The 26,787-nt window shown below is 43.6% G+C and overlaps 1 protein-coding gene across 1 annotated transcript in view; it reads left to right on the top strand.

Annotated features, from left to right (window-relative positions):
• Nucleotides 1-13,399: 13,399 nt before the first annotated feature.
• GALNTL5 (polypeptide N-acetylgalactosaminyltransferase like 5) overlaps nt 13,400-26,787 on the top strand; it is a 56,189-nt gene continuing 42,801 nt past the window's right edge. The window contains 4 exon segments of the mRNA NM_001076441.2: nt 13,400-13,620; nt 15,082-15,168; nt 17,673-17,973; nt 24,939-25,059. Coding sequence (NP_001069909.2) covers nt 17,712-17,973; nt 24,939-25,059 — 383 coding nt within the window. The 5' untranslated portion in view covers nt 13,400-13,620; nt 15,082-15,168; nt 17,673-17,711.

Genomic DNA, 26,787 nt, shown 5'->3' on the forward strand with positions numbered 1-26,787 from the left:
GGGAGAAGCCTGCTCTTTTCTAAGTCTGCTCCTGGTTTCTGCTCCTGTCTTGGGTGAAGACCCTGGACCACCCGTAGGAAGCCCATCCTCCAGAGGCGGCCAGACACTGCCCCCTCCTCTTTCTGGGCATGTTTTAGAAAACCTCAGCCTGCCTCCTGTGTCTCTCCTTTGCTCTCACAGCCCCACCACACTCAGAATACACTCACAGTGCTTGTGACCCCAGATGCTGGGAGGCTTGTCCCGCTGAGCAGTTCTCTGTCACACCAGCAAAGTGGCCTACGGCTGAGCTCAACTTTTTGTTTTTTAATTAATTAATTTATTTTTTAAAAGTATATATTTTGTTGAAGTATTGACTTGCAGTGTTTCAGGTACACAACAAGGTGATTCTGATACAAATACACATATATACATATATTATTTTTGAATAATACATATATTATTTTTGAAATTATTTTCTAGCATAGGGTATTACAAGATATTGATTATGGTTCCCTGTGCTATATACAGTAAACCTTTGTGGCTTGCTGCATTATCTATTTTTTAATTAGAAATCTGGCATTCTATTCATACTAAGTCCAACAAGTAGAATAAAAATGTCATAATTTTTTTAGTTAGGCAAAAATTCATAAGTTTTCTAAAATATATATATTAAATATATGTGTGTGCGTGTGCAAAAGCTTTTCTACTACACTTGATAAAGGCTTGAGAAAGAACATTAAAAAAAAAAAGATGGAGAAATCGGAGAACATAAACTAAATGAAATGGGAGCACTGAATATGAAATAGAAAAAGTGAAACAAACTAGATAAAAGTAAAAGATCACCATGTAGTCCAGTTGTTTTTAAACACGACTGCTCATTAGAAACACATCTGGAGCTCTGGAGAAAAAAGCAATACCTGGGCATTTGTATTTTTCAAAAATTTTCAAGATAGTTCTGATATGCATCTGGATTTTAAAAAGTGATTACAGGTTTTTCTGTTAGATCCTAGTTTTGGTGCTATAGAATTCTATTGTTTTTCTGTTGACCAATCGTAATACAATGGTATTGAGTAATAGTTACATAATCACCATAGTAAAAGGTATTTATCAGTTTTCACAATCAATAGCCAGGCAAAAAATAAAAGATAATTATAACTGCAAGCCATAATGGGAACATGATTTACCTAACAATATAAAATAATTGCATACAATCTGGGGGGTAAGTGGAAGTGCATATACATGACATGTTTTCATCCACCAGCTGTCTGTCTTCCGGTTGGTGCATTTAATTCATTTACATTTAAGGTAATTATCAATATGTATGATCCTATTACCATTTTCTTAATTGTTTTGGGTTTATTTTCTGTAGGTCTTTTCCTTCTCTTGTTTCCTGCCTAGAGAAGTTCCTTTAGCATTTGTCGTGAAGCATTTGTTGGTGGTGCTAAATCCTCTTACCTTTGACTTGTCTGAAAAGCTTCTGATTTCTCCATCAAATCTGGAGAGTCTTGCTGGGTAGAGTATTCTTGGTTGTAGATTCTTCGCTTCCATCACTTTAAATATATCACGCCATTCCCTTCTGGCTTGTAGAGTTTCTGTTGAGAAATCAGCTGATAGCCTGATGGGAGTTCCCTGGTATATTATTTGTCATTTTTCCCTTGTTGCTTTTGATATTTTGTCTGCCTTTAGTTTTTGTCAGTTTGATTACTGTCTGGGTGTGTTCCTCCTTGGGTTTATCCTGCCTGGGACTCTCTGTGCTCCCTGGACTTGGTTGACTATTTCCTTTCCCATGTTTGGGAAATTTTCAGCTATTATCTCTTCAAATATTTTCTCAGGGTCCTTTCTCTCTCCCTTCTCCTTCTGGTACCCCGAAAATGTGAATGCTGGGTGTTTAATGTTGTCCCAGAGGTCTCTTAGGCTGTCTTCATTTCTTTTCATTCTTTTCTCTGTATTCCCTTCGGTGGCATTGATTTCCACCATTCTGTCCTCCAGGTCATTTATCCATTTTTGTCTCAGTTCTTGTGCCACTGATTCCTTCTAGTGTATTATTCATCTCTGTTTGTTTGTCCTTTAGTTCTTCTAGGTCTTTGGTAAACATTTCTTGTGTCTTCTCAATCTCTGCCTCCATTCTTTTCCCGAGATCCTGAATCATCTTCACTGTTATTAGTCTGAAGTCTTTTTCTGGAAGGTTGCCTGTCTTCACCTCATTTAGTTGTTTTTCTGGGGTTTTATCTTATCCCTTCATCTGAGACACAACTTTCTGCTTTTTCACCGTGATTAACTTTCTGTAATATAGTTTTTGTTTTAGCCTCTCTGAGACTGTGTTTTTCTTGCTTCTTCTGTTTGCCCTCTGAGGGAGGAGGCTAAGAGGCTTGTGTAAGCTTCCTGATGGGAGGGACTGGTGGTGGGAAAAACTGGGTCTTGCTCTGGGCCGGACGTTGCTCAGTAAAGCTTTAATCTAATTATCTGCTGATAGATGGGGTTGCACTGCCTCCGTGGCAGTTGTTTGGCCTGAGGCAGCCCAGCCCTGAAGTCTATGGACTCTACGGTAGGGTCAGTGGCAAACTCAAAGAGGGTTTATGCCAAGGCTGAGCCCATCCCTGTGGTGAGCCCCTGCCAACCCGCCTCCACAGGAGGCCTTCCACACTAGTGAGTAGTGTTGGTTCAGTGTCCTGTGGGGTCCCTGCTCCTCTCCTCTGGGTCTTGGTGCATGCGAAATTTTGTTTGTGCCCTCCAAGACTGGAGTCTCTGTTTCTCCAGTCCTCTGGAAGGCCTATAATCAAATCCCACTGGCCCTTAAAGCCAGACTCCCTGGGGATTCCCAGTCCCTTTGTTGGGTCCCCAGGCTGGGAAGCCTGACGTGGGGCTCAGAACCTTCACAAGAATGCAAGAACGTCTTTGGGATTCTTGTTCTCTAGTCTGTGGGTCACCCTCCTGGCAGGCATGAGATTTGATTTTATCCTGATTGGTGCCCCTCCTTCCATCTCACTGCGGCTTCTTCTTTGTCTTTGGACATGGCGTATCTTTGTCTTTGGATGTGGGAGACCTGGGTTTGATCCCTGGGTTGGGAAGATCCCCTGGAGAGGGGAAGGCTACCCACTCCAGTATTCTGGCCTGGAGAATTCCAGGGACTGTACAATCCATGGGGTTGCAAAGGGTCAAACACGACTGAGCGACTTCCACTGTCTTTTTTTGGTGGTTCCAGCATCCTCCTGTCGATGGTTGTTCAACAGCAAGCGGCAACTCTGATGCTCCTGCAGGTGGAAATGAGCACATGTCCTTCTATTCCGCCATCTTGAACCGGAAACCACTGAGCTCAATTCTTACACTACCCACCTGGAGATCAAGTCAGAACCCACAGGTTAAAGGCTCAGTCCCACAGGATCGTCGCTACTTCAGACAACCACCTAGACTGTCGCTTTATTTCTGGCCCATCAGCCACACGTCGGAGAGTTCTATAACCCCCGCCCCCCGCCGCCCCACCTCAAGTTCAATTCTTTTTCACAGAAGTCAGAAAAACATTCTGCTTACTAGATTAGCAATTTGTGTTGGAAGGGTACAGCCTGGGGGAAGAGGTGCACAGGACGGGTTTATAGACGGGGCTGCAGAGCTGCCAACCCCACCAAAATGCCATGTATTCCCCAACCCGGAAGCTCTCCAGACCCCACACTTTGCAGGTGTTTATGGAGACTTCATCATCACAGAGGCCTGATAGATCATTAACTCCCCTTCCAGCCGGTCTCCCTCCCAGGGGAATGGGTGGGGGGAGCAGGGGCTGAGTATTCCAAACTCCTAATCACTGAATCACCCAGGGCATCTCACGGGATTCAGAAGGTCTGTGCCAGGAACCCGGGGCAGAGACCAAGCTGCTGCTGCTGCTAAGGTGCTTCAGTCGTGTCCGACTCTGTGCAACCCCATAGACGGGAGCCCACCAGGCTCCTCTGTCCCCGGGATTCTCCAGGCAAGAATACTGGAGTGGGTTGCCATTGCCTTCTCCAATGCATGCATGCATGCTAAGTCGCTTCAGTCGTGTCCGACTCTTTGCAACCCTATGGACAGCAGCCCACCAGGCTCCTCTGTCCACAGGATTCTCTAGGCAAGAATACTGGAGTGGGTTGCCATTTCCTTCTCCAAGAGACCGAGGGAGAGACATATTTTCTATCACCTCCCAGGGCGATAGCCTGACATGTGGGACAAAATCCAGCTCTCTGATCATACTTATTACGTGATTGTGTAATAACAAGCCCTTTCCTAGGGAACTGGGCGGTGGCAGCTATTTTCTGAGAATTCTGGAGGGCTGTGATTTCTCCCTGGGATAATCTTCCTTGGAAGATGTGCTCTGTTCTGAGTCCTCGGATCCAGGACCTCACTCAGGAGGGAGACATCTGAGTCACGGATGTGCGAGTTGCAGAATCCAGCCTCTGTCTGTGAGGACGAAGACGTGCTAGGTGCTCACTGTTCCTCCAGCGTTCTCTTCTCTTTTCCTTCTCTCCTCCTTTTTCCCCATCCTTCCTCGGGTGCGACCATGCTTCTGTGCCCTGGCGGAGGAGGCTGACGGGAAGGAAGCTATTGCACAGTGGCTTCCAGCACAAAGGCCTTTCTGTTCTTCCCACTCTCCCCCTCAGGCTGCTTGGTGGCGTCTATGACCCTGCTCACCTGTGACTGTGCTGCTCACGAGGCAGTTTCTCATGCCTCCCCCCAGGTTCCTGAGCTTGGGACCTGGGTGACATCCAGGTCATCTCTTCCTCCCCCTGGGAGTACCATGCCCCTGCAAGGAGGCCACGTGCCCCAGATCTCACCGTGGGAGCCAGGCTGACCCACTGATCGAGTTTAGAACCATCCCAGAGGCTCGCCACCTAAACAGAGGGAGTTTCACTCTCTCCAGTGTTCTTTCTGTTGCACTAATTTTCTTTCCTCACTCCTCATGGTAAAATATACATTGGACTGACGTTGAAGCTAAAACTCCAATACTTTGGCCACCAGATGCGAAGAACTGACTCATTTGAAAAGACCCTGATGTTGGGAAAGATTGAAGGCAGGAGAAGGGACGACAGAAGATGAGATGGTTGGATGGCATCACTGACTCAATGAACATGAGTTTGAGTAAACTCCAGGAGTTGGTGATGGACAGGAGGCCTGGCGTGCTGCAGTCCATGGGGCTGCAAAGAGTCGGACACGACTGAGCGACTGAACTGAACTGAAGATATACGTGGGGGCTTCCCTGGTGGCTCAGGCAGGAAAGAATCTGCCTGCAATGCAGGAGACCTTGGGTTTGATCCCTGGGTTAGGAAGATCCCCTGGGGAATGCAGTGGGAACCCACTCCAGTAATTCTTGCCTCGAGAATCCCTTGGACAGAGGAGCCTGGTCAGCTACAATCCATGGGGTTGCAAGGAGTCCGAGACGACTGAGTGACTAACACTTTCACTTTCAAAATATACGTAAGATGAAATTTACCATTTTAACCATGTTTAAGTGTATGGTTCAATAGTGTTTTATGGGTTTTTAAAATTCATTTATTTTTGGCGGCACGGGTCTTTGTTGTTGCTGGGCTTTCTCTAGTTGGGGTGAGCAGGGGCTACTCTTCCTGGCAGTGTGTGTTCCTTTTTCATTGCTGTGGCTCCTCTTGTTTCAGAGCACAGGTTCTAGGCACGTGGGCTTTAGTGTTTGCAGCATGAGGGTTTGGTCATTGTGGCTTTCAGGCTCTAGAGTGCAAGCTCAGTAGCTGTGGGGCACAGGCTTAGTTGCTCTGTGATATGTGAGATCTTCCCGGACCAGGGGTCAAACCCACATCCCCTGCCTTGGCAGGTGGATTCTTATCCACTGCACCATCAGAGAAGTCGTACCGTTCCATAGTGTTAAGCAGATTCACAATCATGGTATGCAGCCATCACCACCATCATCTCCAGAACTTTTTCCTCTCCCTAAACTGAAACTCTGCCCCCAGTAGACTCTTAACTCCCCATTCCTCCTCCCCTCCCCCAACCATCACCTGGGCACCCTCCATTCTTCTTCCTGTCTATATGAATTTGATGACTCTACTAGCACACGGAAGCGGAATTACAGAGTATTTTTCTTTTCGTGACTGACTTATTTCATGCCTTCAAGGTTCATCCGTGTTCTAGCAGGTAACAGAGATACCTTCATTTTAGAGTCTGAAAAAAGATTCCTTTTCTGTATAGACTGCAGTTTACTTCTCCATCCATCTGTCGATGGACACTTGGCTCTAGCATTAACTTAGCAAACATCTTTTGAGTGCCACTGATGTAGCAGGCATGAGGTTTGCTGCTGGAGATAAGACTGCTGTCGACATAACTAGGGGGTCCCTGCCCTCCCAGAGGTGAAAGTGAAAGTGAAGTCACTCAGTCATGTCTGACTCTTTGTGACCCTGTGGTCTGTAGCATACCAGGCTCCTCCGTCCGTGGGATTCTCCAGGCAAAAATACTGGAGTGGGTTGCCATTTCCTTCTCCAGAGGATCTTCCTGACCCAGGGATCGAACCCAGGTCTCCTGCATTGCAGGCAGACGCTTTACCCTCTGAGCCACCAGGGAAGCCCTAGAGGTGAAGAGATACTAAATTGTAATGGCTAGAAGGAATGGTTTACAAAGACACCAATGAAGAGACTATTCTTAATTTATGTATCCTCCACAATTTTTACTGAAACCTCTGGGCACCTGATTAAAGATGAATGAAATAAGGGACTTCCCTGGCGGTCCTGTGGCTGAGACTCCACGCTTCCACTGCAAGGGGCACGTGTGTGATCCCTGGTGGGGAAACTAGGATCCCACATGCTTGCACAGCGTGGACAAAAAATTAAAAAAAATTTTTTCCAAAGAGTAAAATAAATAGCAGAAATATAAATGGAAAAGCCTGCAAATCATCACACACAGTCTAAGTCTGTGAAGGGTCCTCCTAATGGTGAATTTAAATTACATCAACAAACAGCCCTGCTCATCACTGGCTGTAGTTTCTAGCTGCAGCAGTAGAAGTAGCTAGATCAGCTTTTTCCGTGTTCACCGGATAAGCGGCAGCAGTTTCTGGTTTCTCTTCTGTGCCAGGGAACAGACCCCAAGCATCCGGTCGCAGGCTCCAGAGGCCCCTGTGGGTCCCCGTGTCCCTGGCACTCTGTGAACCCACTGTCCCCTTGCTGCCATGTGCTGTTCACTCTGCAGACTTCTCATTAAATTGCAGTTTTAAAACACCGTTTGGTTTAGCCCTGCATCCTATGATGTGTCTCCTTTACCATGAGTGGGTGCTCTGCAGATTTCTGAACATGTCTGTCCTGACTTAGAGAGCAGACAGGAGCCTCAGCAGTCCCTCTTCTGTTCTGGCCACGTGTCCTTGAGTGCCGGTTGTCATTATATTCACTGATACATCTGGTCTTTGTTGTTGTTCAGTGGCTGAGTCATGTTGAACTCTTCATGACCCCGTGGACTGCAGCACGCCAGGCTTCCCTGTCCTTCACTGTCTCCCAGAGTTAGCGCAAACTCATATCCATTGAGTCAGTGATGCCATCCGACCATCTTGTCTTTGGTCATCCCCTTCTCCTCCTGCCCTTAATCTTTCCCAGCATCAGAGTCTTTTTCAGTGAGTCCACTCTGCATCAGGTGGCCAAAGTATTGGAGGTTTGCCTTTAGTATCAGTCCTTCCAATGATTATTCAGGGTTGGTTTCCTTTAGGATGGACTGGTTTGAGCTCCTTGCAATCCAAGAAATTCTGAAGAGTCTTCTCCAGCACCACAATTCAAAAGTATCAATTCTTCAGGGCTCAGCCTTCTTTATGGTCCAGCTCTCACATCCATGCATGACTCCTGGAAAAACCATAGCTTTGACTATAAGGACCTTTGTAGGCGAAGTGATGTCTTTACCAGATAAAGACAATAAATAAATATAGAGTAAAGAAATCTGCTATTCAGGAGACCTAGCTTTGATCTCTGAGTTGGAAAGATCTCCTGGAGAACGGCATGGCTATCCACTCCAGTATTCTTGCCTGGAGAATTCCATGAACAGAGGAGCCTGGTGCACTACAGTCCATGGGGTCTCAAAGAGTTGGACACAATTGAGTGCCTAACACACATACACACATACACACATACACACACACACATGCATCAGGTCACTGAATTGTTCTAGGTCTCCCTCTTGTGGGCCATCTATGAAACAGAACACACCAACTACTTTTAATAGATACTATGAAGAATCTTACAGATGATAATCAATTTCGGTGAATCCTAAGAGCTGAATAGGACATTTCACTAATTTTATTTCACAATATTGCAAACTTATAAAATAAAGATAAATATAATTAAAATAAATATAATAAATAATAAATATAATGTAAAATAAAAAACTTATTATATAAAATATATTTTATATAATATAAAATAAATATAATATAAAAATACTCATGCACCCACACACCGACTTTATCAGTTCTTACCATTTTACCCCATATTTACTTTAGATATTTTAAAAAAGAAAATAGATACAGCCGAGGGCTGTGTATTTCCCTTGCTGCACACACACAGAGAATAAGATAACCATTAGTCTGAATCTGTATGTGATTCTTCCATACATATTTTTGCTGAAGCTGAAACTCCAACACTTTGGTCACCTGCGTGAAGAACTGACTCATTGGAAAAGACCCTGATGCTGGGAGGGACTGAAGGCAGAAGGGGGCAACAGAGGGCAGATGGTGGGATGCCATCACTAACTCAGTGAACATGAGTTTGAGCAAACTCTGGGAGGCAGAGGAGGACAGAGGAGCCTGGCGTGCTGCAGTCCAGGGGGTTGCAGACAGCTGGACGCGACCTATTGACTGCACAACGACAGCAACACAACCACGAATCTACTCTCTATGTCTGTGAATGTGTTTCTGTTTCATAGGTAAGTTCACTTGTGTTGCATTTAGGTTCCACACCTAAGTGATAGCGTATGGTACTTGTCTTTTTACTTGTCTGGCTTACTTCACACGGTGTGGTAATCTCCAACTCCATCCGTGTTGCTGCAAATGGCGTTATTTCATTCCCTTATAAGCCTGAATAGTACTCCATTGTGTTAATTATAGGCATCACATCTTCTTTATCCACGCATCTGTCGATGGACACTTAGGCTGCTTCCATGTCTTGGCTGTTGTGAGCAGTGCTGTTGTGAACACAGACATGCATGTGTCTTTCTGAACTAGAGTTTCATCGTTTCTGGATATGCCCAGAAGTGGCGCTTCTGGATCATGTGGTAACTCTATTTTTAGTTTTTTAAGGGACCTCCATGCTGTTTTCCACAGGGGCAGCACCAACTTACATTCCCACCAAGAGTGCAGGAGGGCTCCTTTCTCCCCACACCTTCTCCAGCATTTGGTATCTGTAGACTTTTTAGTGATGTCCATTCTGACTGGAGTGAGGTGACACCTCCTTGTAGTTCTGATTTGCATTTTTCTAATAATTAACTAGCTCATCTGTCTTTCTTGTACTGGCCATCCTTATGGGTGTGAAGGATCATATACGCTTTGCAAATAATTTCTTCCATTCTGTGGGCTGTCTTTTCACTATCTTGAAGGTGGCCTTTGAAGCAGAAAGTCTTAGAATTTGACAGAGTCCATAGATTTTAATACAGATATTCAGAGTACCAAGTAGTCCTCTTCTGCATGTTGATTCCCATCTGGGATTTTTTAAAAACTGAAGTAGAGTTGACTTATAATGTTTCAGGTGTGCAGTAAAGTGGTTCAGTTATATATATAAATATACTAATATAATACATGTACCCCTATATTCATAGCAGCACTATTTACAACAGGGAAGACATGGAACTAACAGAAAAACAGAAACAAAAGTCAGGTGGAAGAAAAGAGGAAAAGGAAGTGTGTTTTCTAGCTGTTCTCTGCCCAGCCCCCAAAGGAGCTCTGAATTGCTTCTGAGCTCCTACAGAGCTGCCTGTGCTGTGTAGGTCTGACCCAGTCCTTTGGGGCACGTGGCTCTGTGCATTTCTAATAAAACTTCCTCCTTTTATTTTTAAGTCAGAGTGGGAGTTAAGTAATCCAAAAACCACCACAGCCTGACATGCTTTATATTGGACATCTCCTTGAATTAAAGGTGAAAAGCGCTAGGGTGTTTCCTTGCTTTTGTTTTTACTAAACAACAATATGTTTTACAACAATATGTGGGCTATTTTATTAGAGTCGTTACTGTTTACTTAAGAAGAAAATGATGTCCAAAATAGAGCAATCAAAGCAAACCAGAAGTGAAAGTTAGCAAGTGTTACAGGAAGTCGACAGGAAGCAGAATGTGTGGTGTGGAAAAGAAACCCCTTTTTAAAAATAGCACATGAAGAGCTCAGTGGTGAGGGCATTGTTTTCTTAGCAGGAGTCACAGGATGGAAGACACCTCTCTGTGTGCCCGTGTCCTAATCTCTTATTCTTAGGGCCCACCCACAAGACCTCATTTTACCTTATTCACCTCTTTCAAGGCCCAGTCTCCAAACAGTCACATTCTGAAATACAAGGGATTAGGACTCCAACATACGAATGCGAGGCAGGGACACAATTCAACCCACAATCCGATCAGATGATATGTGGACAATGATGTCAGCAACTAAGGTCAGGAGGGAAAACACTCTTGGCCTCTCCTCTCCCTCTAGTCCCTGTACTACTTTTAAAACAACATATTTATTTATGTGGCTGCATTAATAACTAACCAAGTCTTGGATGCGGCATGTGGGACTTAGTTCCCCAAGCAGAGATTGAAGCTGGGACCCCTGCATTGGGAGCTCAGGCTCTTAGCCACCGGACCAGCAGGGAAGTCCCTCCATTATAGTATTTTTACCTACTGCTTACCCTCCTGATATTCTCCTCAAAGTTCCCTCCATGGTGATTGTCCTTAAGACCTACTTAAACCAGCTTCAAAGGAGGGGTGTGAGGAAAGCATACAGTGTTATTTACCGACTATTCCTCAGATGGATGCACCTCCCAACCCAGGAAAGAAGGGGGCCACCCCACACCTTGGATTCTTTTTTTTTAAATTATTTTTACTGATGTCTAGTTGATTTACACTGTTGCTTTAATTTCTGCTGTACAGCAATTTTTAATTTATTTCTAACTGAAGTATAGTTGATTGGGGGAGGGGGTCGCAAGAGTCGGACTCGACAAAACGATAGTCGATTTAAAATGCTGCAAACCTTGGATTCTTCAGCATCCTTTCCCTGCAGGTGTAGAAGTGGGTGGCTTCCTCTTCAAACTGTGTGTGCAAGCTCAGTCGCTAAGTCATGTGAGTCTTTGTGACCCCATGGACTGTAGCCCACCAGGCTCCTCTGTCCCTGGGATTTATCAGGCCAGAATACTAGAGTGGGTTGCCATTTCCTTCTCCAGGGGATCTTCCTGGCCCCGGGATGAAATCTGCGTCTCCTGCATCAGCACGCGGATTCTCTACCACTGCACCACCTGGAAGCCCCTTCACTTCCACTTCAAATCACACTGATGTTTTCTGGATTCCCAGCAGAATTCCTAGCTGTGTGCTAGAGTCCAAGACACAAAAATGAGGTGACTTCCCTGGTGGTCCAGTGTTTAAGACTCTGAGCTTCCAATGTGAGGGTGTGGGTCCGATCCCTGGTCTGGGAACTAAGATCCCACATGCGCCACAGTGTGGCCAGAAAAAAAAAAAAATCAAAGACAAACAAGAAACCGTCCCTCCTCTCCTGGAGCTCACAAACCTCGTAGGAAGGAACCACCAGCAGTTACTATTAGTTTGCAGTAAGCCGACAGCAATCATCCCCAAGATAATAGCTCAACCAAACTTCATGTCAGAACATTACCAAGTTTCCCTGGAAAGACTGTCCTTCAGTGTTTTTCCGTGACTCTCCATGATGGTTCACTGGTTCCCCTGTTGTGGATTTTCTTCAAATTACAATGTGCCTCCTCCTCCTCCAAATACTTCACTTTATAGGCCTTCAGCATTACCCCATCCCCTTTAGAGATCAGACAGCCAGGCTCAGAGACGTTATATCAGCATTTTTCAAACTGAACAGAATCATATAATTGTTCACTGACTCTGAAGATGGTTTCTTAGATGAAGAAATTTTTTTCTCAAATTAAGTCTTAAGTGTAAGCTGAATATGTCAATCAGATAAAGGCATAGATGTTCTGGTCAAGGAAAGAATACTGTCCACCCCAGGAACTCACACCCACTCCCAGGATTAAGCAGCACCCAGGAAAAGTCCCAGGGGGACCCAGAGAGGGTCAGAATGTAGCCTCTTGCTGGGTGGCCATTGGCTAAGCAAAAACTTATTGTTGTTTAGTGGCTAAGTCATGTTCAACTCTTTGCGACTCCATGGACTGTAGCCCGCCAGCCTCCTCTGTCCATGTGATTTCCCACACAAGAATACCAGAGTGGGTTGCCCTCTCCTTCTCCAGGGGATTTTCCCCACCCAGGGATCAAATGCTCATCTCTTATGTCTCCTGCATTGGCAGGTGGGTTCTTCACCTCTCGTGTCACCTGGGAAGCCCAGAGATGGAAGAGACAAGGGTTCAGTCCCTGGGTTGGGAAGATCCCCTGGAGGAGGGCATGGCAACCCACTCCAGTGTTCTTGCCTGGAGAATTTCATGGACAGAGGAGCCTGGTGGGCTACGGTCCATAGGGTCACAAAGAGTAGGACACGACCTAAGCAACTTAGCATCCACTGTGTCCTATCACTTCGTGTTATGTACGTGGGATTCTCCCTCTTCTGTGGCTCTGTGGCTCAGTCATTTCACTGCTGCTGTGCATTCCATTATATGGAGAGGCACAGTTTATTCATTCTCCTACTGATGACATTTGAGTCCTTTCCAGTTGGGGGCGATTATAAATAAAAGCTTACTTTTTAATATTAATATTATGATAAAAGGACCTTTTGTTTGAGCCTGTCTAAAGGAGATTCCAAGTTATGCTTGAAGGTCATTATTGGTATCAAAATCTCAACTCACCTCTTTCCTCTCATGTACCAGCAGGTGTCTGGTCCCAGGAAAAACACTGAGTCAGCCTCCTGAATTCGGGGGAGGGTCAGGTCTACCCAGACTTATTAAGAGACAAGAAATTTCACAAGTGTTTGGCTGAACTCATGTACTAATGTCTAAAGTTGAGCAATAGAGTAAGAAATAAAAAGGCAGCCAAGTAACTCTTTGGCTCATCTTTAAGTCTCTTGAGATGTTCTGAAGGCGTCTTCATTTTTTTAAAGTTTATTTCAGAAAAGCCAAAAATGAGGCTTGCCCTAGAGAAGGCTAGTATTTCGTCTTGGCTGAAGCAAGGACTTTCCTATTTCCTCAGCAGAAGAGCGAGGGTTCTGAGACTATCCGGAAAGACCCTTCCAGTTTTGGAATTCCTGGATCCTGCCCACTGATTGGAGCTCCCAGGCAGGGGCCCCTGGGGCTGGTGAGCTCCTGTATGATGTCACAGGGCTTTGTGAGGCAGCCTGGGGCAGCCTGTGTTTTGAGCCCCGCCATGCAGGCAGGGTACCCGGCACAATCAAGTAATTTGCTCAGAATCCAGGCGCCACTGAGTCAGCCATTCAGGAGGAAATTCCATCTTTGAGATCATTTGTTGAGCATAGAGTCCTGCCCAAATCTTCCTATGACCCAACTTGGAGAATACATCGACTCCATAGCAGCCAGTGTTTGTCTCAGCGGTAGGTGGCTGGGGTCCATATGCTGAAAAGTGGGAAGATGCGGAGTGGGTGTCCTTCCACATAGAAAAAGTGAGCGCAGTGCATCAAACCTCTGAATCTTGAATAGGACCCTGGCTCTGGGGATCAAGATTAAGAAGGTCAGATTTTTCAGGCTGGGTTATGCCACCCGAGAGGCTTACTGGGCATCGTAATAACCTTAGTTCTTGAAAATCAGGGCCAGTTCGCATTGTATATCACAAAGATACACCTTTTGTACTTCTTAAGATTTATATTAAATGAATGTACTACTTATTCAAAAAGCAAAATAGATAAAAAAAAAAAAAAACTCTTCCTAGTATCAGAACCAATCAATCCTAAAGGTAATCAACCCTGAATACTTATTGGAAGGACTGATGCTGAAGCTGAAGCTCCAATACTTTGGCCACTTGATGAGAGGAGCTGACTCACTGGAAAAGGCCTTTTATTGGGGTTCAGTCACAGTTGTGTCCAGCTCTTTGTGACCCCATGGACTTATGCAGCCCAACTCTTTGCGACCCAATGGACTGCAGATCACCGGGCTTCCCTGTCCTTCACCACTTCCCAGAGCTTGCTCAAACCCATTTCCACTGAGTCAGTGATGCCATCCAGCCATCTTGTCCTCTGTCATCCCCTTCTCCTGCCTTCCATCTTTCCCTCATCAGGGAAAGGATCTTGTGCAAAGATCGCTATTAAGACTTGAGAGTCCCTTGGACTGCAAGGAGATCCAACCGGTCCGTTCTAAAAGAGATCAGCCCTGGGTGTTCTTTGTTTTTATATATATATATATATATATATAAGCTTTTTTTTAATATATATATAAAAGCTATGCTAAAGAGATAACGTCTTTGGAAGGAATGATGCTAAAGCTGAAACTCCAGTACTTTGGCCACCTCATGTGAAGAGTTGACTCATTGGAAAAGACTCTGATGCTGGGAGGGATTGGGGGCAGGAGGAGAAAGGGACGACAGAGGATGAGATGGCTGGATGGCATCACTGACTCGATGGACGTGAGTCTGAGTGAACTCCGGGAGTTGGTGATGGATAGGGAGGCCTGGCATGCTGCGACTCATGGGGTTGCAAAGAGTCGGACACGACTGAGTGACTGAACTGAACTGAGGAAAGCAAAGGATTACAAATACTGATTATTTGCAGAAAAAAATTAGTTATGACATTACGTAAAGCATGGTCATGTTTTCCTGGCTTAGAGACTTACATTTTAAAACTCAGTGACCATAAACACAGATGTAGTTTAGGGCTTTGGTTTCTTGGTGTGTGTGTGTGCATGTGTGCATGTGTTAGTGATTTTTAGCAGCATTCTTTTCTGTTTTACTGCATTCTTTTCATTAACTCAGGGTTTTTTTTAATGTATTTAAAATTTTACTTGCTATACATACAAATTATCTTTGAAGTATGTTTTAACAAATTAATTCTGTATTTTTCCAGCACGTAAGGTTTAGTGAAGAAAATAATTGAACATGATTTCCTTCTGAGACAGCAGAGTTGAAAAGCCAATCACAGACCTATCTCTTGGTAGGAGACGTATTCTGTGTTTTGCGGGAGTGTGGGGGAAGGTGCTGAGGTGGGGAGGATGGGAGACGAGGTCTGTGTTCCTCTGCTTTAAGAAAATCTAATGTAGGATAATCTATGTTAGTAAAATAAGAGTCTGGAGGGAGAGAGATTTTTATGTGGTCACATCTAAAGAAAACTTTCCCCAAGTGTTCTTTTTATATGTGTATTTTTTCATTTTATATTGGAGTATAGGGAAGCCCTGGTGGCTCAGCAGTAAATGCCAATGCAGGAGACATGGGTTCAGTCCCTGGGCTGGGAAGAGCCCCTGGAGAAGGGCATGGCTACCCACTCCTGTATTCTTGCCTGGAGACTCCCATGAACAGAGGAGTTTGGTGGGCTACAGTCCGTGGGGTCACACAGAGTCGGACACGACTGAGCAACAAAACAGCAATAAACAGCTGATTCACAACACTGTGCTGCTGCTGCTGCTAAGCTCCTTCTGTCGCGTCCGACTCTGTGCGACCCCATGGACGGCAGCCCACCAGTTAGCTTCAGGTGTACAGCAATGTGATTCAGTCACGCATACACATATCTGTTCTTTCCCATTTTTTCTTAGTGTGGTAGAATTCCAGAGAATATCAATTTATTGTTCAGTAATACTTTTATCACATGAATTCATGTGTATATTTTGTATATTAAATTTGGGGGCCTCCCTTCACTATTTTCTCCTTTAACTAGTTTCTAATTGCTTTCGGGTTTTGGAGAACCTCAAAACAGAAGTCTCTTAAAATGACATTTAATAGGATGATGTTCAAACAGCTTCATTCTCTTTCCAGTTCCTTTAATCCGCCCATTTTCCTTCATTAGAAGTTATCTTCTTCTCTTACACATTGGATATTTCTTCTTTTTATAATTACTTAACTTATTTGGTTGCTCTGGGACTTTGTTGGTTGCATGTAGGCTTTCTCTAGTCGCATTGCCCAAGCTTCTCGTTGCGGTGGCTTCTCTTGGTGCAAAGCACAGGCTTTAAGCACATGGGCTTCAGTACTTGCAACATGTGGGCTCAGTAGCTGTGTCTAGTAGGTTGAGTTACTCCTTGGCATGTGGGATATTCGAGGACCAAGGATTGAACCCATGTCCCCTGCATCCTCAGGCAGATTCTTATCCACTGTACCACCAAGGAAATCCTGATACTTCTTTCCTTAATCAAGTATTTCATTTTTAAAGGGATTATTCATTCAATCAGCAAACCTTTACTGTGTGACCAAGATCTTGGTGAGGGTGTTAGGTCCTCTGTCCTGGGAGAATGCTCCTGTGTTAGTAAACTACCAAATCCAGCTTTACACACCTGCTCCCTTTACCCAGCATCCTCAGGACTCCACCCAGACACAGGCCCTGACTCCACTGGTGGTGATGCCTGGGCCCTGAAGATCTCAGGAACAGATGTTCCTCCCTGGGGGTGGGTCTTGCACTTTCCCAGCCAAGCTATGATGTGGCTTGGCCCTTGTTACTGATCCTGTGGCCAGGAGTGGACTTGAGACCGAGATTTAAAGTGGCTGCAGCATTCCACAGTCCCATCAGTGGGGTCCACACTGCTCCTTGCCCACCTTCTTTCCACCTTGGGATGTTGCTTGTTTTTATCAATACATTTCTAATGGTCTGATTGGGGCTTCCCTGGTAGCTCAGCTGGTAAAAAATCTACTTACAATGCAGGAGACCCTGGTTTGATTCCTGGGTTGGGAAGATCTCCTGGAGAAGGGATAGGCTATCCACTCCAATATTCTGGGGCTTCCCTGGTGGCTCAGATGGTAAAGAAACTGCCTGCAATGTGGGAGACCTAGGTTCAATCCCTGGGTCAAGAATATCACCTGGAGAAGGGCATGGCAACCCACTCCAGTGTCCTTGCCTGGAGAATCCCCATGGACAGAGGGCCTGGTGGGTGGCAATCCGTGGGGTCACACAGACTACGCAACTAAGCAACAGCAAGCAACAGTCTGACTAGTGTCAGATCCGCTTTTTTAAAACAAAGACCTATGCTATCACTCCTACATGGGCTGAGCATGCGAGGGATGAAACACCCTTCTTTCACATTTTTTCCTTTAGTTTTATCTCAGGAGTTTGGGTCGATGACTTTAAATGATATTGTATGTTTTATAAGCATGTTATACATTAGACTTCAAAAAAATCTTATGAGGGGACTTCCCTGGGGATCTGCACTCCCAATGCAGGGGGCCTGGGTTTGATCCCTGGTCAGGGAACTAGACCCCACATGCTGTTACTAAGAGCCCACACTCGACATGAAGATCCTGAATGGCACAACTACAGCCCAGCAGAAATCTTATGAATATGGAGTTTTAAGAGGTTTTTTTCCTAAGGGTACACTTTATCTTATCAAAGTATGGGATAAGCACTGGTGTCAAAACGATCCTGTTTTAAAAACACTGTAAATTGAATTTAAGCCAAGTAGATGATCTCCAAACCATCAAAATATCTAATACAGCTTCTCGTAAATCCTTCCGGTTTAGGAAATATTAAAACGGACCTTCAAAAATGCTAGGTTTACAATGAGAAATGTTATAATTCAGTGTTTACTCTGTGCCTCCTTGACATTCGGCATCTGGATAGCCGTCTTTAATATTTATCTTCACTACAATCATGTGAAGAAGCAAGAGAAGATCCAGGAAAAAGGAAATCCATTAATTTGGTCCCTTGGAGAAAAACTGCAAAGCAAACCTGACTCAGTGCACTTACCGAGAGCTTACAACGTGAGAGTGGAAAGGGCTAGTGAAGATGAACCCGCAGAACCCAAGTTGTTGTTAAGTTCAGGTAAGTATTTTGATTTCCTCTGTTAGCCATGGTAAGGGGAAAATATACCATAAATTGAATATTGGGAAGAGGAAGAGACTGTCCTTTTTAGAGCAATGCAATTTTAAATTATGAAGTATTTCATATATGTTCATATATATATATATATACCCACCGAGAGAAAATAACACAAACAGGCTTGTATGTATTTGCCTCATAAACGTGAGAATTTTAAAGTAATTTGCTATATTTGCTTCAGATAGCTTTCTGTGTTTCTAAGAAATAAATTTTAATAGGTACAGTAAAAACTTCACCCCCATTCTTCCTCCTCCCTGGATATCTTCCTCATTTTCTTTAAGCAAAGTATAGCATGTGTTTGAAGTGTATTTGTAGCTGTTCTAGAGTGAATTCCAATGCCACTATGAATATTCACATATAAGTCTTTGTATAAAAAGTATTCTGTTTCTCTTAGGTAAATACCTCGGTACAGGATGGATGGTTCATATGGAAGCTGTATGCTTAACTTTTTCTAAATCCGGCTTATACATCTGGAAGTTCTCAGTTCCCATACTGTTGAAGCCTAGCTTGAAGGACTTTGAGCATTACCTTGCTAGCATGTGAAGTAAGGGCAATTGTACAGTAGTTTGAACATTCTTTGGCATTGCCCTTCTTTGGGATTGGAATGAAAACTGATCTTTTCCAGTCCTGTGAACACTGCTGAGTTTTCCAAATTTGCTGACAAATTGAGTGCAGCACTTTCACAGCATCATCTTTTAGGATTTGAAATAGCTCAACTGGAATTCTATCACCTCCACTAGCTTTGTTCGTAGTGATGCTTCCTGAGGCCCCCTTGACTTCACACTCAGGATGTCTGGCTCTTGGTGAGTGACCGCAGGACAGTGGTTGTCCAGATCTTCAAGACCTTTTTTGTATAGTTTTTCTGTGTATTCTTGCCACCTCTTCTTAATCTCTTCTGCTTCAGTTAGGTCCTTACCATTTCTGTCCTTTATTGTGTCCACCTTTGCATGAAATGTTACCTTGCTATCTCAAATTTTCTAGAAGAGATCTCTAGTCTTTCCCATTCTATTGTTCTCTATTTCTTTGCATTGTTCACTTAAGAAGACTTTCTTATCTCTCCTTGCTATTCTCTGGAACTCTGCATTTGGTTGGGTATATCTTTCCCTGTCTCCCTTGCCTTTCACTTCTCTTCTTTTCTCAGCTAAATTTGTAAAGCCTCCTCAGACAACTGCTTCGCCTTCTTGCATTTCTTTGGGATGGTTTTGGTCAATACCTCCTGTACAGTGTTACAAACCTCAGTCCATAGTTCTTCAGGCACTCTACCATATCTAATCACTGGACTCGGTCACTTCCACTATAATTACAAGGGATTTGATTTAGATCATACCTGAATGGCCTAGTGGTTTTCCCTACTTTCTTCAACTTAAGCCTGAACTTTGCAATAAGGAGCTCATGATCTAAGCCACAGTCAACTCCAGGTCTTGCGTGATCTGAACCCCTGCCATTCATTGGATCATAGAGAAATCAAGGGAATTCCAGAGAAACTTATGCTTCATTGACTACACTAAAGACTTTGACTGTATGGATCACAAGAATCAGTGGAAAATTCTTAAAGGGATGGAATATCAGACTACCTTACCTGTCTCCTGAGAAACATGTATGCAAGTCAAGAAACAACAGTTAGGACTGGACATGGAACAATGGACTGGTTCAAAATTGTGAAAGGAGTACGTCAAGGCTGTATATTGTCACCCTACTTATGTAACTTATATGCAAAGTACATCATGAGAAATGCTGGTCTGGATGACTCATAGCTGGAATCAAGATTGCCAGGAGAAATATCAACAACCTCAGATATGCAGATGATACCACTCCAATGGCAGAAAGCAAAGAGGGACTAAAGGGCCTCTTGATGAGGGTGAAAGAGGAGAGTGAAAAAGCTAGCTTAAAACTCAACAGTCAAGAACCTAAGATCATGGCATCTGGTCCCATCACTTCATGGCAAAGAGAAGGGGAAAAAGTAGAAGCAGTGACAGATTTTGTTTTCTTGAACTCCAAAATCAGTGTGGACGGTTGACTACAGCCATGAAATTAAAAGACACTTGTTCCTTGGAAGAAAAACTATGACAAACCTGGACAGTGTATTAAAAAGCAGAGACATCACTTTGCCAACAAAGGTTCATATAGTCAAAGCTATGCTTTTTCCAGTAGTCATGTACAGATGTCAGAGTTGGATTATAAAGAAGGCTGGGTGCCAAAGAATTGATGCTTTCAAATTGTGGTGCTGGAGAAGACTCTTGAGAGTCCCTTGGACTGCAAGGAGATCAAACCAGTCAATCCTAAAAGAAATCAGTCCTGAATAGTCATTGGAAGGACTGATGCTGAAGGTAGAGCTCCAATGCTTTGGCCACCTGATGTAAAGAACTGACTCACTGGAAAAGACCCTGATGCTGGGAAAGATTGAAGGCAGGAGGAGAAGGGGATGGCAGAGGATGAGATGGTTGGATGGCATCATTGACTCAATGGACATGAGTTTGAGCAAGCTCCGGGAGATAATGAAGGACAGGGAAGCCTGGCTGCTGCAGTCTGTGGGGTTGCAAAGAGTCGTACATGACTTAGAAACCGAACCACAACAAAATGCTCAACTTTAAAGAAAATGACAAACTGTGTTCCAAAGTAAGGATGCCAATATCTGTTCCCTTCAGCAGTGGAGGAGAATCCATCTTCTCCAGACTGGTCAACACCTGACATGGTCAGATATTTAGAGTTTAGCCATTATGATGGGTGAGAAATGGTAGGTATCAGTGTAGCCTTAATGTGCATTTTCCTATGACTAAGGATTTTTGAGCACCTTTTCATGTGGTTAATGACCACACATCTTCTTTTATAGGGTGCTTCTCCAAGTCTTCTATCCATCGTTTTATTTATTTATGGCTGTGCTGGTCTTTGTTGCTGCGTGGGCTTTTCTCTAGTTGAGGCGAGTGGGGGACACTCTCTAGCGGTGTGTGGGCTTCTCTTATCTCAGAGCACGGGCTCTAGGAGCTAGGACTTCAGTAGTTTCGGCACTTAGGCTTAGTTGCTCTCAGGCATGTGATATCTTCCCTGATCAGGGATCAAACCTGTGTCTCCTGCATTGGCAGGCGGATTCTTTACCACTGAACCACCAGGGAAGCCCCTGTCCATTTTTAAATTGGGATGTTAGTCTTCTGATTTCTAAGACTTTAAAGATTGGGATTTCTAAGACTTAAAAGATATATTCTAGTTTCAAATCCTTTAATACGTGAGTTGCAAATGTTTTGCACAAGTCTGTGCCTTCTCTTTTCATTCTTTTTAAAATTGAGATGTAATTGGTATATAACATTGACCTTGTTTTAAGTGTACAACAATGATTTTATATATGTATACATTACACCAGCTTCCCCAGGGGGTTAGCCGTAACAAATCCGCCTGCAATGCAAGAGAGGTGGGTTCTATCCCTGAGTTGGGAAGATCCCCTGGAGGAAGGCATGAAACCTACTCCGGTATTCTTACCTGGAGACTCTCATGGACAGAGAAGCCTGGTGGGCTACATACAGTCCATAGGGTCGCAAAGATTAGACAGGACTGAAGGGACTGAGCAGGCACATACGCACGCATGTATTGCAAATCAGTTCAGTTCAGTTCAGTCGCTCAGTCGTGTCTGACTCTTTGCGACCCCATGAACTGCAGCACACCAGGCCTCCTTGTCCATCACCAGCTCCCGGAGTCCACCCAAACCCATGTGCATCGAGTCAATGATGCCATCCAACCATCTCATCCTCTGTCGTCCCCTTCTCCTCCTGCCCTCAATCTTTCCCAGCATCAGGGTCTTTTCCAATGAGTCAGCTCTTCATATCAGGTGGCCAAAGTATTGGAGTTTCAGCTTCAACATTAATCCTTCCAGTGAACACCCAGGACTGATCTCCTTCAGAATGGACTGGTTGGATCTCCTTGCAGTCCAAGCGACTCTCAAGAGTCTTCTCCAACACCACAGTTCAAAAGCATCAATTCTCCGGCACTCAGCTTTCTTCACAGTCCAACTCTCACACCCATACATGACCACTGGAAAAACCATAGCCTTGACTAGATGGACTTTTTTTGGCAAAGTAATATCTCTGCTTTTTAATGTGCTATCTAGGTTGGTCATAACTTAGTAATCACAATAAATTTCATTAATATCCATCATCACACATAGTTAAATATTTTTTGTGTGATGATAACTCTTAGCAACTTTCAAGTGTACGATACAGTATATAATACAGTATGTTAACTGTAGTTGCCACGCTGTACATTTTTGTTTTCTTTCGAAGGGTTTTATTCAAGAAGCATTATAAAATAAAAGGTGCCTTTTATTCAATAAGCCAAGTGGCACAGTGGGAAAGAATTCGTCTGCCAAAACAGGAGACACAAAAGACGCAGGTTCAATCTCTGGGTCAGGAAGATCCCCTGGAGTAGGAAATGGCAACACACTCCAGGCTTCTTGCCTCAAAAATTACAAGGACAGAGGAGCCTGGTGGGCCACAGGCCGTGGGGTCACAAAGAGTCAGACATCTCTGAACACAGCACATATTCCAGAAGCAAAATTTACTTCTCCCTAGTGAGGAGGAGAGCCTGATTTCAATTCTTTTAGGTTTCTTTGAGGTTTGTTTTATGATCCAGGATATGGTCTATCTTGGTGAATGCTCCATGGATACTTGAAAAAAAAATTGTATTCTGATATTGTTAGGTGACGTGCTTCATATATATATAATCTCAATTAGATCCGGTTGGTTGATTGTATTGTTCAGTTCTTCTGTACCCTTGCTGCGTTTCTGGCTGGTAGTTCTGACAGTTGTTAAGAGTGGATGTTGAAGACCCCGATTATAATAATTGTGGGTTTGTCTGTTTCTACTTTCAACTCTATTGGGCTTTGTTTCATGTATTTTGTGGCTGGTTTTTGGCATGCGTCTATTTAGGGTCATTATGTATTATTCCCTGGAGAAGGAAATGGCAACCCACTCCAGTATTCTTGCCTGGAAATTCCACGGACAGAAGAGTCTGGCGGGCTGCAGTCCATGGGGTCGAATAGAGTTGGATTCTATTGAGCAACTGTGCACGCATATGTATTGCTGGGAGCCACAGGGGGCACTGTGGTTCTCCCGTTGGTGCTGGTTCGACTAGAGTGGCTGTTGCCAAAAGTTTTCTGTGGTTTTGTTTGTCCGCTTTCCTGGCCCTGTGGCTAGGTGCAACAGGCTTATCTGGGAGCTTCTTTTGTCTATGCCTATTAGTGGTTCCACTTGCAGGTTTTGACAGCACCCTGTCTGAGAAGGGGACGACAGAGGATGAGATGGTTGGATGGCATCACCGGCCCAATGGACATGAATTTGAGTAAACTCCGGGAGATGGTGATGGACAGGGAGGTCTGGCGTGCTGCAGTCCATGGGTCGCAAAGAGTCAGACATGACTGAGCGACTGAACTGAACTGAACTGAAGTCTGGGACTTACGGGAGGCAACAAAGAAATCAGGAGCCCACTGTGTCCTTCCCCCGGTCCTGAGGCCCCTAGCCAATCTGCCCCCTTACCTCCATGTTTCAGAGAACCCCCACAATTATCTGCTGTGTCATGCCGAGGATTTTTTTAGGTGTAAGAAAGAGGACCTAAAAGAAATGGGGTTACTGCTTTTTGATGGGAACCCGCTTTATAAGCAATATAGAATTTATATCAGTTTTGGAAAACATTCCTCAGGCAATGGAAAAGACAGTTCATTCTCCCATAAACAGAGCACAATATAAATCTACTAAGAAAACGTAACTAATTGCATTATTCAAGTTTCTGACTTTTTCTCTGATTCGCAGTTGTTCTTAAAAAATTCCGTTTCTGTTTATTTGTGGCAGTATATATTGATATATTTAAATTTTTTTCTTTAAGTATTTTGTTGCAGCATTATTTGATGTCTACAAGCTCATGACTATTAAATCTTTATTGTAACTTATTGTAAGTATAAAATGACTTTCTGGGTTGTCCTTCCAGTGAATTCTATACTTTAAAAAATATTTTGACTCCTGTATTCTTTGACCATTCTTCCACTTTTAACCATTTTAGTTCATCTTACTTATCTTTTATGGTTACATTTTGGTTTTTATTACCATCTAAGAGTTTTTATCTTTTTTTTTTTTTTTGAGTTTTTATCTTTTAATGGGAAATTCCCCTGGAGAAGGAAACGGTGACCCACTCCAGTACTCTTGCCTAGAAAATTCCATGGATGGAGAAGCCTGGTGGGCTACAGTCCATGGGGTCGCAAAAAGTCAGATATGACGGAGTGACTTCACTTTCTTTCACTTTATGCCAACTTTATTTATTGTTACGACTAATGCTTTCCTGGTGACTCAGTTGGTAAAGTCTACGTGCAATGGGGGAGACCCAGGTTCAATCCCTGTGTTGGGAAGATCCCCTGGAGAAGGCAATGGCATCCCACTCCAGTATTCTTGCCTGGAGAATTCCATGGACAGAGCAGCCTGGTGGGCTGCAGTCCGTGGGGTCACAAAGAGTCAGACTCGACCGAGGGACTAACACTGCCGCACACTGATGTGTTGGCTGTCCTCCGTCATCTTGTTGTATCCTCTCAGAGTTTGGGAAGAGGGACTTAAGCTCTCGCCTTCCCTAAAGCCCTCAGTCAATATAGCTTCGCAGGACAGTTTTGAATCATGATGTGACCAAGGAGGCTGAGCACATACTTCTCTGGAGAGACTGAATGACTGAGTGTAACTCATTGTTCAGGTTTGCTAAGGGCTCTGCTCTGCTGTGTGTGAATCCTTTGATTTTAACCTTGTCATCCGGGCATACTTTAGGTTCCACAAAAACTACTCTGACATGTTATAAAAGGAGTGAATTCAGGATATCTTTGTTATTGTCCTTTATCAACGTGACGGTGGTAAACCTATACTTATGTGACTTAACACCTTTTCTTTCAGGTGAGAATTTTAACTATTCAATCCCAGAAGTTATTCATGGATATTCAACATATGGATTTAATTCCATTATCAGTAAAAACTTGGGCCACTACAGAAACGTGCCAGATACCAGGAATGTCATGTATGTTCCCTCTGATATTTTTTTTTACATATTACATATTCATTTCAGATATACAACATAATGATTTGATATTTGTACATATTGCAAAATGATCATCACAGTAAGTCTAAGTAACACTGATCACCATACACAGGGGCTTCCCCAGTGGCTCAGTGGTAAAGAATCCACCTGCAATGCAGGAGACACTGGTTTGATCCCTGGGTCAGGAAGATCCCCTGGAGAAAGGCACGACAACCCACTCCAGTACTCTTGCCTGGAAAATTCCATGGACAGAGGAGCCTGGTGGGCTACAGTCCACAGAGTTGAAAAGAGTCAGACTGGACTGAAGGGACTGAGCCCAGCACAGGAGCACCATACATAGATACAATTTTTTTTTCCTTGTGATGAGAACTTTTAAGATCCTCTTTTCTAGTAACTTTCAAATACGGGATACAGTGTTTTCAGCTACAGTTGCCATGTTGTACGTTACATCCCCATGACATTTATTTTACAACGGAATTTTGTGCTTTTCTTATCTCCTTCACCTACCTCTGGCAACCACCAGTCTGTTCTTTGTATCTATGAACTTGTTTTTTGGGGGAGAGGTACTGTTTTTTGTTCCTTTGTTTTAGATTCTACGCATATGTGGGATTTGCCTTTCTCCTACTTGTTTCACTTAGCAAAATGCCCTCAACAACATGGTCCATTCATGTTGTTGCAAATGGCAAGATTTCCTCCTTTTTAATGGATGAATTTTATAGATAGATATGGATCATATTTTCTTTATCCATTCACCACTCATAAACACTTAGGTTGATTCCATGTCTTGGCTCTTGTAAATAATCCTGTAATGAACAAGGGGGGTGCCTATATCTTTTTGAGTTAGTGCTTTAGTTTTCTTCAGATAAATACCCAAAAGAGAAATTTCTGGCTCATATGGCAGTTCTATTTTTAGTCTTTTGAGGAACTTCCAATACTGGTTTTCTATAGTAGTTGCACCAATTTACATTCCCACCAATGGCATACAAGGATTCCCTTTTCTCCACGTCCCGCCAACACTTGCTACTTCTTGGCTGTTTGATAAGCGCCTTTCATGCAGGTATGAAGTGGTATGTCACTGTGGTTTTGATTTACGTTTTCCTGATTGTTTGTGATGTTCAGCATCTTTTCATGCGCCTGTTGCCCATCTATATGTCTTCTTTGGGGAAAAAAAAAAAATGTCTCTTCCGATCCTCTGCCCATTTTTAAATCCAATTGGTTTGTTTTTTCACTATTAAGTTGTGTGACTTCTTTACATATGTTAGATATTAACACCTTATCAGATATATGACTTGCAAGTATTTCCTCCTGTTCAGTAGGTTGCCTTTTTGTTTTCTTGAAGGTTTCCTTTGCTGTGCAGAAGCTTTTTGGGTTGATATAGTCCCACTTGGTTATTTTTGCTTTTGCTGTCACATCCAGAAAAATTCAAGACTGATGTCAAAGAGCTTACTGCCTATCTTTTCTTCTAGGAGATTAACAGTTTCAGGTCTTATATTCATTTAATTCATTTCTAATTAACTTGAGGATATGGTATAAGATAGAGATCCAATTTCCTTCTTTGCATGTGGCTGTTCAGTTTTTCCAATTATTGAAGAGACTTTTTCCCACATTTTATATTCTTGGCTCATTGGAGCTCATTGTAATGTAAATTAATCGACCATATGTGTGGGTTTATTTCCGGACTTTCCACTCTGTTCCACTGATCTGTGT

The sequence above is a fragment of the Bos taurus genome, chromosome 4 (genome assembly GCF_002263795.3).
Source record: "Bos taurus isolate L1 Dominette 01449 registration number 42190680 breed Hereford chromosome 4, ARS-UCD2.0, whole genome shotgun sequence".
NCBI lineage: Eukaryota > Metazoa > Chordata > Mammalia > Artiodactyla > Bovidae > Bos > Bos taurus.